At 47.3% G+C, this 13070-nt stretch overlaps 1 protein-coding gene across 2 annotated transcripts in view; it reads left to right on the forward strand.

The window, feature by feature from the left end:
• Nucleotides 1-13070, forward strand: part of EPRS1 (glutamyl-prolyl-tRNA synthetase 1) — a 51915-nt gene that overhangs the window by 20605 nt on the left and 18240 nt on the right. Inside the window, exons 9-18 of one of the 2 annotated variants that reach the window (XM_056110617.1) lie at nucleotides 826-997; nucleotides 2630-2863; nucleotides 4330-4414; nucleotides 5024-5083; nucleotides 5385-5405; nucleotides 9181-9291; nucleotides 10834-10970; nucleotides 11499-11706; nucleotides 12350-12462; nucleotides 12937-13054. In XM_056110617.1, the coding sequence (XP_055966592.1) occupies nucleotides 826-997; nucleotides 2630-2863; nucleotides 4330-4414; nucleotides 5024-5083; nucleotides 5385-5405; nucleotides 9181-9291; nucleotides 10834-10970; nucleotides 11499-11706; nucleotides 12350-12462; nucleotides 12937-13054 (1259 nt within the window). The remainder of the gene's footprint in view (nucleotides 1-825; nucleotides 998-2629; nucleotides 2864-4329; nucleotides 4415-5023; nucleotides 5084-5384; nucleotides 5406-9180; nucleotides 9292-10833; nucleotides 10971-11498; nucleotides 11707-12349; nucleotides 12463-12936; nucleotides 13055-13070) is intronic. The other variant, XM_056110618.1, reaches the window with a different exon arrangement.

A 13070-nucleotide genomic window follows, 5' to 3' on the forward strand; every position in this document is an offset into this window, starting at 1 on the left:
GAGGCTGTGAGTTGCCAGAAGGCTCACCCAGGGCCCTGTGACTGCGAATCATGCGTTCAGCCTCCTGAGCCAGGAAAGGGTGTTTATTGAGGTTGCTGGGATTTGGAGCTTGGAGATGGGGATTTTGTATTTGGATTTACCATAGACTGAGATTTGGAGCTTTCGGTATATTAAGCTTGTATCACAGACTCTTCTGTCCTCTTTTCTCCGGGCGTGCAGTCTCCTCTCCCCAGGAAAGTCTGGGGGGCCTTCCGAGGGCAGAGACCTGCTCCCTGCTCAGCCAGATTTTTGCAACAGGCACAGCTTTGGGCCTGAGGCCTAGGCCAACTTGTTCTGTACCGAGGACTGAGGCAAGCCAAGACCAGAGTCTCCTGGTACCCAGACAGGAGAGGGCAGTCGTGCCAGGACTGCAGATGAGAAAGGCCGAGTAGTAGAAAGCTCAGCCCTTGTGCTTCCTCTGCCCCGTTGTTAGTCTCCAGCAGGGAAGGGGCTGATTCTAGCTTTTCTCTAACATCTTGGTGACACGTTTCCTGAGCTTTTTCCCACTTTTGTTACCTTTCCAGAATGAAGCCTTGCCTTTTTTTCCCAACTTTATTAAAATACTGAGTTTATTTCACATGTATATTTTTGTCTCATCCTTTTCATCTCATGCCCTTGCTCTTGATTTCCAACATCGGAAACAACAGTATTTTCAGAAGGACAGCACGTGCTTCCGCTGTAAAGCGGGACCGTGAGGAAATGTATATCCAATTACCCAGGACTCTTTTATTTTGAATCTACCTTCGAGTGATTCTTCCAATCACCTCTGACACTTTTGTTTTATAGCTGTTTCGAAGAATCTGCAAATGTGGGAAGAAATGAAGAAGGGGAGCCCATTTGGCCAGTCCTGTTGTTTGCGAGCAAAAATCGACATGAGCAGTAACAATGGATGCATGAGGGACCCCACCCTATATCGCTGCAAAATCCAGCCGCATCCACGAACTGGAACGAAGTACAAGTAAGTGTGTGTCTCAGCTCTGGAGCCTGCGTGACACCTGTGTGGTTCCCGGGAGTGAGGAGAAACTCTGGAATAGTTAGAAGGTTGGGGCTGAGGTTGGGGTTCATTCATTCGTCCAGAGTCTGACTGACCTTCCGGAGGCATGTGTTATTTTTCTTACAGAGATTTGGGCTACACCTGGTGGTGGTCGGACTATTCCTGGCTTTGTGTTCAGGTGTGACATCTGGCAGTGTTGGGGGTCCAGTCACTTCTCCAGACCCCTGAAGTCTTATTTTCTCAGAGATGGTTTCTTGGGGGTGTGTAATGATCAGACTCATTTCTGTGAAGCTCACTGCACAGTTCAAGTCCTTACACCTGCCCAGAATTGTTCTTAATGAATGGCTTAGATTCAGGCATTAGCTTACTTTAGTTTTAGATTAAGATGCTTCTTGCTGTGAACTTTGATTCTGCAATGTATAAGTAAATTTATGAAAACGATAAAAAAAATTATAGAAATGTGGACATAATAAGAAATGAGCATGTTCTTGATACTTTCACTTGTTTTGTTTTGGGGCCACATCTGGCATGCTCTGGGGTTACTGGCTCTGTGTTCAGTAGCTACTCTTGGTGGGCCTCAGGTGAACATATGGGATTCCAGTGGTCCAGCCTGGCCTGGCCGCATGCACTGCACGAGCCCTGCCCGCTGTCCTATCACACCAGCCCTCACTTAATTTTCTGTGCAGGTTTTCAGGTTAGCATATTTTTCTTCTTCAGAGGTTATCCCTTCTCCGGTTTGTAGATAATTGTAGAATGGATTTCTTTGATGGTGAAAGATATTTCTTGTATTATGAAGAGGCCTACTAGATAGAATCACTGAAGAAGTTGGTAAATGTTGCTGATTAGCCCTGTCTGGCTCATGTTGGGCTTTTGTGGTCAGATGAATATATGTCATAGTCCAGAACACCTGGACTCTGGGTCAATGAGCCCTTCGTTCTAACAGGGAGTTGCTGCTTTATCAGTAAACACGTACCTTGAATGCACTTGGAGAAGAGCATTTGAATCCACATTTTCGGCATTCATTGATGGCAGAACATTGTGACGATGTGTGGCCTTTACCGACAGCTTCTGATCATATTACACTTAGGAGTTTACCTGAGTGTGGCTGATACTGTATAAAACTAAATATCTGCAAGTTAGGGTGTATGTTACTCCTTACTTCCCTACCATGATATATGTGGCCATTACTGAAATAAGAGTGTAGAGTTTGCTTTCTGTAGTAGTCTCTGAAGTTCCAGCATTTTAATTTAACTACCAAGTGGATAGTGTACTAAATGCTATATGCTTAGATTATTGTTAACCATGGTACTTGGTATTTTTGGTCACAGCTGGCTATGCTCAAGGCTTACTCTCCTAGCTCCTTACTCAAGAATCACTCCTGGTTGTGCTTGGGGTTGGGGATGGAAACTGGGTCAGCCATGTGCAAGGCCAGTGCCCTACCTGCTGTATTATTACTCTGACCCAGTACTTGTTGATTTTAAAGAAAATCCCAACTTGGAAAGAATTTAAATGGTTTTGCTCTTCTAAAGATTACTCTAAGACAGGAAAGGATAAACTGCTTCATGTTGATTTTTCAAAATAACTTTTTTCCCCTAGTGTTTACCCGACGTACGATTTTGCCTGTCCCATAGTTGACAGCATCGAGGGTGTGACACATGCCCTGCGAACAACCGAGTACCATGATCGGGATGAGCAGTTTTACTGGATCATTGAAGCCTTGGGGATCAGGAAACCGTACATCTGGGAATACAGCCGGCTCAATCTCAACAACACTGTGCTCTCCAAAAGAAAGCTCACGTGGTTTGTCGACGAGGGGCTCGTGGATGGCTGGTACGCCTACACACTTGTCGCGATTTTTCACTGCTTTGAGGGGTGGAGGAGGTGGGGTGGAGAAGGCCACTGGGGTTCTGCCCTTGCCTCTGTTCCAATTCCCCAGCTCTGTCTGGGTGCTGAAACTGGGAGCATCTGCTGTGGCTCTGGCAGACACAGCATTTTGGGAGGGCGGGTCTAGGTCCCCATAGATGTGACTGCCACAAAGGCCCTGGAAACTCGCGTGCATGGCGTGAAGGCATAAATCACTGGCCGCAGCGTCTGTGGGGAGGACCCCGGGCTGCAGAGCGGCACCAGGGAAAGGCTGTAAAGTGTCAGCAGCGCCCGAGTAGCCGCTGGGGTTTCTGTGAGAAAGAGCAGAAAAATCCAGTGTGCGGGTGTCTGTGCAAACCAAGCCTGTTTAGGTGGCTTTCCATGTTTGTAAAGCACAGAAATTATTGGAATTGATAAATTGATAATTATAATGGAAAATAAGCTCATACTATAAGTTTTATAATAAATTTCTGATGTTTATGAATGCATTCTGTATTTTTTAAGCCTGGCAAGCTACCCGTGATGTATTCAGTATGCCAAACACAGTAACAAGTCTCACAATGGAGACGTTACTGGACCCGCTCCAGCAAATCAATGAGCAACAGGAGAACAGTGCTACAGTGCTATGTATTTTTAGGACTTATATTTATTGCATGTATGGTTAACATTTAAATATTAGATATTTTAAAAATTTTAAGAGATTTTGTAAATATAAGATTGTAATATAACTATTTTATAGGATTTTTAAAATCAAAATTTATTAAATAATACAAACAAAAGTACAAAGCGTAGATGTCATATAATATATAAAATGGTACTCAGCCAACCTGGATTTGATTCCTCGTATAGTTCCCTGAGCCCCAGTAGGAGTGATCCTTGAGCAGAGAGCCAGGAGTAATCTCTGAACATAGCTCAGCCCCTGAGATGATTAAGTGAACAGTATATACGTTGTACTATTTTACTGTGGATCGAAACTGGATACAAGGCCAGTTTGCCTTGGGGCCCCTTGGATAGGGTGTTGCAGACCTATTCAGTAGGGTTGATAGCTCAGACCTGCTTTTTGTGGGTGCAGCTCACTGTTGGGGACTTTTCTTGCACGTGTGAGACCCTGGCAGCTCACAAAGTAAAAATGAAAAAAATGCCATTTTCCTATTTTGGATTCTGCATGCCTTGAAGATGCTCCTTCAGCATCTGCTTCTGCAGCCATGCCTTTCCCGTGCCCAGCGGTACAGCATCCAGGCTGCTGGCAGTGTTCCTTCCCGGCCACGGGCCTGCTGGTCTTGTGCTCTGCCTGTCTGCTGTGCCAGCCGTCACGCCAGTCATTTTGCAGCTGTCCCACTTATTCTTCCTTAAGGTGTTTTGTGCCCTCTGCATCTGTCCTTTAAAAAAATGTCTGGTCTATCCAACTCCCACGAGACTCTCCCTCTCTCCAGGGATGACCCTCGGTTTCCCACGGTGCGCGGTGTCCTGCGGAGAGGAATGACGGTGGAGGGGCTGAAGCAGTTCATCGCCGCCCAGGTGAGCTCTGCTGCCCTCACTCTCCCCGTTCAGGGTTTTCTGGCAACTCCTTGTATCTCATTCGTTTTTACTTTCTTTTTTCAGGGGGTGGGGGATGCCTGACATTGCTCAGGGGTTACTCCCGGCTCTGCACTCAGAATCACCCCTGGTGGTGTTTGGGGGACCATATGGGATGTGGGGGCTTGGACCTGGGTTGGCCATGTAGCGGGCAAATGCCTTTCCCGCTGCACCATCTTTCCAGCCTCCTTCCCCCTTCTTTCATCTTCCTGTTGCCATTTTTCTTATTCTGTGTTTGTTCCTTAAACTACAAGGGCAGTTTTTAAGGGTATATGGAGCATGCCCTAAACCAGCCTAGGAATGAACAGAAGCAGCACAGCACCAGCAGAGCCTGTCTCTGCTCCCCGCTGTCCAGGGTAGCTGCATTATTTTCACATAAAAGTTATGGCTGTATAATGTATGTTAAAAATGGTGCTTTAGTATACTTAGATTTATTGGGTTTGTTTGTTTATTTATTTTGCTGACTTGCTTAGCTAAAGGGCAGCGTTCTAATTGCTTCCCCTCTTTGTGATTTCATGTGCGGTTGACGTGATTTCATGCTTGTTTTTCTAGGGCTCCTCACGGTCGGTTGTGAACATGGAATGGGACAAAATTTGGGCATTTAACAAAAAGGTACATGCTTTGGATGTGGGTCCTCTTTTTCATGCCTGTCTCCGGAATGATCCATTTAGAATTCATTTCATTTTTCTCACAGTAGCAAACATTTTGTGAAGGGTATTGTCATTTTGCAGTCTTTCAGGAAAATGGAATGTTTTCCTTTTTGAATAGAGGCAGGACATTATGCCTATTAATATTCCAAACTAGTGGCAGTGACTAAAGCAGACACACTTGGAATCATGGTGGGGGGTGGGGGGGCATAGTGTTTCCGTCCATCTTTTTTGAACTCTCTGCATTTCATTTTTCTGCTTTCAAGCTGCGAGCGCTCTGTAAGAAGGTATTTTGTGATGCTTCTCCTTGCCTTCCTAAGCACATAGCTTTGAGCATAATACATGTTACAGCCTGAGATATTACCCAGCTTTGAAGCACAATCACATTTGTCTGACTAGCCTATCCAAATCCACTGAAAATGCATTATTTCTATGTTGTGTGTGTGTGATTTTATTTTTTTAAATTGTGTCCTCTGATTTCTTAGAGGCAAAGGGAAGATTTGGCAAACCCTGCTCCCTTGTGTACTGAGAGGACAGTTTTCAAGTTACACGTTTTATTCTGATGTACTCCTTCATATTACTAATCACAAATTGGAAGCAGATGCTTAGACACTATAATAAGGCAAACCGTTGTGTGCCTGGTTTCAGATTCGGTTTTGTGATTGTGCGCTGTTGAGTCCTGGTGTTGCTGCTGACTGTGCCAGTGCCTTGCCTGAGAAATAGTTGCTTGTCTCGCATGTGTTGTGAATTTATTTGATCGAGTCTGTTCTGTCTCTTTCGCTTGTCCCTGCATCAAGGAATTAATAATTGGTTCTTGCTGTTGCTGCAGTTACTAATAATCAACAAAGCCATATTCACAGGCAAAGTTAAGACTGGTTCATGTTTCAGTGATAAACATTTCAGAGTTTCCAAGTCCCAGAAAAGCTATGCAGTAAAAAGCTACACAGCATTTGGTTCAGAATAGTGAGGTGGGTTTCATGAGCAGAGTTTTGTTGGGATGAACAGCACTTTCTCCCTTGTTTCCTCTTACAAAGCCTCATCTTCCCTCCTGTGGCCTCCCTGGGATAGCCCTTTAATTATGGGATTCCCTGAAGCTTTGCATAAGATCTGAACAGCTCAGATACTTGCTTTTAGGTAGTATTAGTTGTCCTCCTGTGATGGCCAATGAGACTTTGGGTCATTGTTTCCCCCTCATGTGTTGGTGCCTTATAGAGTGGTTTTGTCTTGATCTTCTCTCCTCCGCTTGTTTACCTTTCTAATTCTGCCTCCCACTGCACACCGTGGATTTCCTCTCAATGTTCCGAAGATGTGTCTGCCAGCCCTTTCCTCCATGCTCTGCTCCTCTCCCCTCTGCCCCCTCCCCTCCTTGCTCCCCACCCTCCACTCTGCCCCTCCCAGCTCCCCACCCTCCCCTCTGCACCTCCCTGCTCCCCATCCTCCCCTCTGCCCCACTCCGTGCTCTGTGTTCTAGCATCACTCCTGGTGGGTCAGGGGCCATCGTGTGCTGTGGGATGAACCCAGGTATCAGGGCAGGCCAGCCCCTTTCCCAATGTTGCTCTGGCCCCAAAAGTGTTTCTGACCAGGTAGACTCTTCAGTGTGCCACGGACGTAGAGAGGAGGCAGCTGCTGCTCAGAAGCGAGGGTTTTCCAGCTCCCAGAGTTGTGTGGCTGTTGTCTCAGCTCATGGGGCAGTCCTCCCGATCTGTCCTTCTAAGCCATGCTTCTCCTTGCCTTCCTAAGCACATAGCTTTGAGCATAATACATGTTACAGCCTGAGATATTACCCAGCAGGAAGGCACAGAATCCTTCCTGCATGCTGAGTGGCTTGTGTGCGGGATTGAAGCCGATCTGTTTTCAGTTCTTTTGGTCTAGGCTGCCGAGGCTCACTCACCATCAGGCACAGTCCTGAGAGCAGAGCGGTTGGAAGTGGCGGTTCCTAATGTAACCAACTCTGCAGCATTGCATCCCTCTCTGTTTCTGTTGCTGGTCTTTGTGCCATCTTTCCATAACTCCTTTACTTTCTCTTTCTTGGGGCCTGTAAGGACAGAGTTGGGGGGGTAGGGGACTTACTATTGCATGATTTTGTCACTTGCTCTGTCTTTCTACTGGATGGTACTCGGGGCCCGCTGGTGTTTGAACCTAGGCCTCCAGCGTGCAGAGGATATGCTCAGCCCATGAAATAGTCTCTCCAACCTGCAGATGAAATCCAAGTGGAGTGTCAGTGAGCTGTGGGGAGGTGGCACTGTGAAGTGAGCGTTAAGGGCAAAGCTGAGCACCCCTGGACGCTGCCCCAAAGCAGATAAAAATCATCTTGCTAGCCCTCTGAATATCCTGTGATCTTTGTTTTCTCCTTTTCACCTTGATAGAAACTAGTACATGATACCTCAATAGAACAACACCTCGATAGAAACCTGCCCTCCCCTTCCCTTCTTGCCTGAAGGAGGCACTTTGGGGAGTCCTTAGGACTCTTAAGAATAGTTGGGAAAGCACCATAACTCTAGTGATTTTTTTTTTCTAGAACTGTGCAGTTTGGGGAATGAGGAAAACTTAGTAAACTTGTCTCAAGAGTTCCCAAGCTCCTTCGATCCTAACTGCCTTGTAGGGTGCTATTTCTTTGGGGGCACACCCACTGCTACTCAGGTCTTACTCCTGGCTCTGCACTCAGGAATTAACTCCTGACTGTTCAGGGAACCCTATGGCGTGCCGGGGATAGAACCAGGGTTGCCTCTGTGCATGGCAAATGCCCTGCCTGCTCTCCTATCTCTTTGGCCCCTAGGATGCTGTTTTCAGGATGTTTCCAGATGACATAGGACCGTGAGAATCGTCCTTAGGGCCGACTGGCACAAGTATCTACGATGGCCTATCATCATTTCCCAAAGTCGCGGGGGGGGGGGCTGCAGCTTCAGGTCCAGTTGGGGGTGCTTCTGTTTGTTTGCTTAAAGTGGTAGATTTTCACTCACTTCAGGTTTTTTCCCTCCTGAAAAGGGGGCATTAGGCCAGTAAAGTTTGGTTGGGGGCCTGTGCTCTAAAGTGCTCCTTATAATTGGCCAGGGAAGAGATAGTTTTCTGTTCCCATCGGGTGTGGAAACAAAGCTGCACTGAGGAGAAGTTTCTCCTTCCAGCTCCAGTAAGGGAATCGCAGACTGAAGGACTGACCTGCTTGTCACAGTTCCATCAATCATCACTCGAGTGCAGTAGAAGCGAGAGAGCCTGCAACTAGTAAAAGACCAGAGTGGCCTCAGGAAGGGAGAGTGAAGTGGGAAGTTTGGAGAGAGGCTGGTGCCAGTTTCAGGCCAGCTGGAAGCAGAAGCAGATGAAGCCCGGCGGGCACAGGCTGGGGCATCCACGTCTGTCTCGGGCTCTGAATCAGCCTCTGAGATGGTGTCTCTGGGTTCATCAGAATCACCACTAACCCTAACCCTAAAATTTCTCCCCAAGGAAATGAACCTGCCCACCCAGCAGTGGCAACAACCAAAAACCCAAACGCCAGCCAGACCGGCTGGGTCAGCTTCTTGACTTGCCTATTGTGTCTGTCCACATTTTCCTTCCCTTGGCTTTCTTTAGCATCCCCACACTACTGTAGGGACTGTCCCTCTTGGAGCATTTTAAATTGAATCAAGGAATGAAACATAGACCCAACAGGCACTCTGAAGGCAGAAGAGATGAGCATATGCTGGGTGGGCCGTTCATGCCCCTTGGGCCTGGGTGCCTTGGTCCCCTCATGGGTCACATGCAGTCCAGGGCGCTTCCTGTCACTGTGAATCTGCAGGGTTGCCTTATTATAGTGGCCTAATGCTATTTTCGTTGCCATGGTGCTGCACCGCCGACAGAAACATGCTGAATCACCTTCAAAGAGACTAAATCCATAGTCTTCATTCATGATTCTTTTTCTGTTTTCCGCTTGCCAATGAAATGCTAGGGAAGAGATACAACAGGTGAACCAAAACCAAAAAATTAGTAAATGCAGTAACAAAGCAAGCCAGTTAGTATTCCTGGGCTGTTGGCTTCTGGAGAAAGTGTTTGAAACTCGACCATCTGACCATGAGAATGTGTGTGTTGCAGGTCATCGACCCAGTGGCCCCCCGCTTTGTGGCCTTATTGAAGAGGGAAGTGGTCCCGGTGAACATCCCTGAGGCGCGGGAAGAGATGAAGGAAGTGGCCAAGCACCCAAAGGTTCCTGGGGTCCCCCATATCATGTCTGTTACAGCAGGAGCAGGAGCAGGAACAGGGCTCCTGTGACGACCCCCAGCTCTGCTTGGGGGCATGTTTTGTTTTCTTTTGTTTTTGTTTGTTTGTTTTTGCTTTTTGGGTCCCACCCAGCATTGCACAGGGGTTACTCCTAGCTCATGCACTCAGGAATTACTCTTGGCCGTGCTCAGGGAACCACATGGGATGCTGGGAATCCAACCCCGGGTCAGCCATGTGCAAAGGAAATGCCCTACCCTCTATGCTATCACTCCAGCTCCCGGGAACATGGTTTTGAGGCCGCTTTTCCATCTAGCATTTCCCAGCATTAGCACTGTGGGAAGGAATACTGTGGTTTTCTTGCTGCAGAACTTCCTTATGGATGAGACAGGTGGTGGTGGTGGGGACACTCTGAGGTCGCTCAGGTCAGGGCCCTACCTGGAAGTGCTTAGGGGTCATGCAGCACCAGGGTCAAACGTGGGCCAGGCTCTGCCACTTGAGACAACCCTAAATCCCACTTGATTGTTTTCCATAGCATATCATCAACAACTCCGTGCTGATTCTTTGTTCTGTGCAATGACAGACTGTGTATATTATGGGGCAAGAGGAATCTGTGTGTATGTATAGTTATGCGGGGTGGAGTTGTCACACATGGTTGTGTTTGGGGCTACTCCCAATGTTGTTTTTGGGGGTCAGTCACAGCAGGGCTCTCAGGACCCTTTGACATTGGGGCCGAGCTCAAACCTGCCTGCCGAGCATAAGCTAGGCCCATAGCTACATCTCTGACTCTGTAGGCTGAATTGTACACTCATAGGCTGATGGACTCAGCTCTGTTCTGCTCCTGCATGAAATGCAGAATGAAGAACTGCATTGTTCAGTGGTGAGATTAGATGAGTGGCCTGAGTTATAGAAATCTGTGATCACTTTTCTGTTAACGGATCACGGCATTGACTACTTTTTTGCATGTTTTAGGCCCCATTCAGCGGTGCTCAGACCTTACTCCTGGCCCCACTCAAGCTGTATTCGGGCCTTACTCCTGGCTCTGCCTTCTGGACTCATTCCTGGCAGGCTCGGGACTCTATAGGATGGAGAGGTTGGAACCCAGGTTGACTGCCATACCTGCTGTACTGTCTCTCCATTCCCAGAAGCCTGTTTTTTCTTTTGAAAAATATAAATCCTATAGCTCATATGCCTCAGGTCCCACCTATCTGAGTTATAAAAATCGCTGTGAAGGTGGCAGGTCTGTACCCTGGGCTGTGGGGTCTTTGCTCCACGGCAAGAGCAGAGTTGGATTGCAAAGCAGGACCTGGCTGGAGAGACCCCCAGAAAGTGGTTCAGCTCAGAAACAACAATGACTGCAGGTCACCCGTCACGCTATAGATCAGGTGGCAGATCCAATAACACAGGGCAGGGACCCAAATAGTACACATGCAGCTTCCATTTGGTCTTGGATGGATGACTGAGCGCAGCCATTTTCCTCTGGGCCCAGTGTGTTGCTTTAGCCAACACGCTCCTGTTTTCATCCACCAGAATCCTGACGTTGGCTTGAAGCCTGTGTGGTATAGCCCTCGAGTCTTCATCGAAGGAGCTGATGCGGATACGCTGTCAGAGGGAGAGATGGTGACTTTCATAAACTGGGGCAACATCAACATCACTAAAGTGCACAAGTAAGAACCGTTGGCTCATAAACACAGAGAAGAGACGTTTCAGCCTTCCTTCACCTCCTACAGTAAAGTGCTCAGTGCAGCCCAGTTCTGTTGCCAAAGAGGTCTGTCCAGCCGGAGGTCTGAGACCTGTATTATATGTGCTTGTTTTTGTTTTTGTCTTTGGGGCCTCACCTAGCAGGGCTCAGGGCACCAATAATGCTGGGCGTGGAACCTGGGTTGTCCACTGCAGGGCAAGTGCCCTCCCCACTGTCCTATCCCGGCCCCCAAAGGTGCTGTTTTGTGACTATTCTGTGTTACCCGTGGGGTGTCAGCCTTTTCACTTGTGAGGTTGATAGTCACTGCATCTCGATAGAAAAATTTCTGGAAGGCTTCGGAGGGCCTTTGATCATCTGCTGCTGATCTGCAGTTGCTTCGGGGAGGGCTTTCAAGACTGGCGAGGGCTGAGCAGTCACAGTACAGACCCAGTACAGCATTTATGGCATCTGGACTTCATTTGTTCATATTTTAACTTCTTACTCTTATATCTAGGAGTGCAGATGGGAAAATTGTATCTCTTGATGCGAAATTGAATTTGGAGAACAAAGACTACAAGAAAACAACAAAGATCACTTGGCTCGCAGAGAGCACTCGTGCACCCCCTGTGCCAGCTGTCTGCGTCACTTACGAGCACCTGATCACAAAGCCTGTGCTCGGGAAGGACGAGGACTTCAAACAGTATATTAACAGGAACACGAAGGTAGCCTTCCTCAGACCTGTGTGTCATCTTTCCCTGGTACACGGTTTAGGGAAGTTGCTTTTGAATTGGGAGAGGCACTCCAGGGATTCTTCTCCTCAAGATAAAATGATGCGTGGACTGAGATACAAAGATTAATGTCCGAGTTTTATCAGTGTCGAAAAGTGAGGCCCAGTGAGGCTCGGGAACATGGGTGATGGGGGCAGAGAGATAGCTTGCCTCGCACATCTGGTTGTGGCCCCCAAAAAACGCAAAAGGGGAAAAAAGGACGTGTGCAAAGCCAGGCAATAGCTGATGAAGCTGGGCTTGAGGCAGAGCCTGAGCTCAGGCGCCGGGGCCACATGCTGTTGGCTGCTCACCTTGTGCCTGTGTTCCCCACATTGTGACTGACAACAGGCGTCAGTTCTCTGAAAATTTTCCTGGAGCCACTCAGTTTATGCTGTTAACTTTAAAATTTGCCACCATGACTGCTAACCTTTAATTTGATTTTTTTCACCCTTTGCTCTTTGTGCTAAAGTGGTAAAATTTTTCACATCTTTAACATGGGGATGCTAAGTAAAAGAACATTCCAGAAGTGGGGATGGAGATACTGTATTTTCAGGTTGCTTTTGATGTTTTGATATTGAATCTGTTTCACTCTTTGCAGCATGAAGAGCTGATGTTGGGCGACCCCTGCCTTAAAGATCTCCGAAAGGGAGACATCATACAGCTGCAGAGACGGGGCTTCTTCATCTGCGACCAGCCTTATGAGCCCGTCAGGTCAGGAAATCGATTGTCCAAGGGGAACAGCAAAATACTACAGCAAATATTTCAAAAATGCAGCTTCTGCTGAATCTCGGTTCAGTTGTGATTTCTTCTGTATTCAGTATTTCAGGCTTTACTATAATAATGAGAACTCAGAATAAGTATGACCTTAACAAGTTATGTTTTTTAAGAACTAGTCCATCTTTTAGCTTAATGTTGTTCAGGAAACTTACTTATTTTGTCAACAGGCAAAATAATGATAATCATTGGGGTATTTTGTTGTAGTGTGGTTCTGGGATCAAACTTTAGATATACCCTTGAGCTTATCCAGGGCCTTGGGCAAAACTATTTAATCACCAACTGGTGGGAGGAAACGGACTTTCTCTCCCGGGAGAGGTGTGAGCGTGCCAATAAGTTCATCGAGGATTCACTTTGAGTTGCTTTCTGCGTTCTTCCATGTGAACTTTGCTTGGCCCTTCTCTTCTTCAGTCCATATAGCTGCAAAGAAGCCCCGTGTGTCTTGATATATATTCCGGACGGACATACGAAGGAGATGCCAACAGCTGGGTCAAAGGAAAAGACCAAAGTGGAAGCCTCGAAAACTGAGGTAGGGATGTACTCTA

Source organism: Sorex fumeus, unplaced genomic scaffold (genome assembly GCF_029834395.1).
Source record: "Sorex fumeus unplaced genomic scaffold, SorFum_2.1 ptg000010l, whole genome shotgun sequence".
Classification (NCBI taxonomy): domain Eukaryota; kingdom Metazoa; phylum Chordata; class Mammalia; order Eulipotyphla; family Soricidae; genus Sorex; species Sorex fumeus.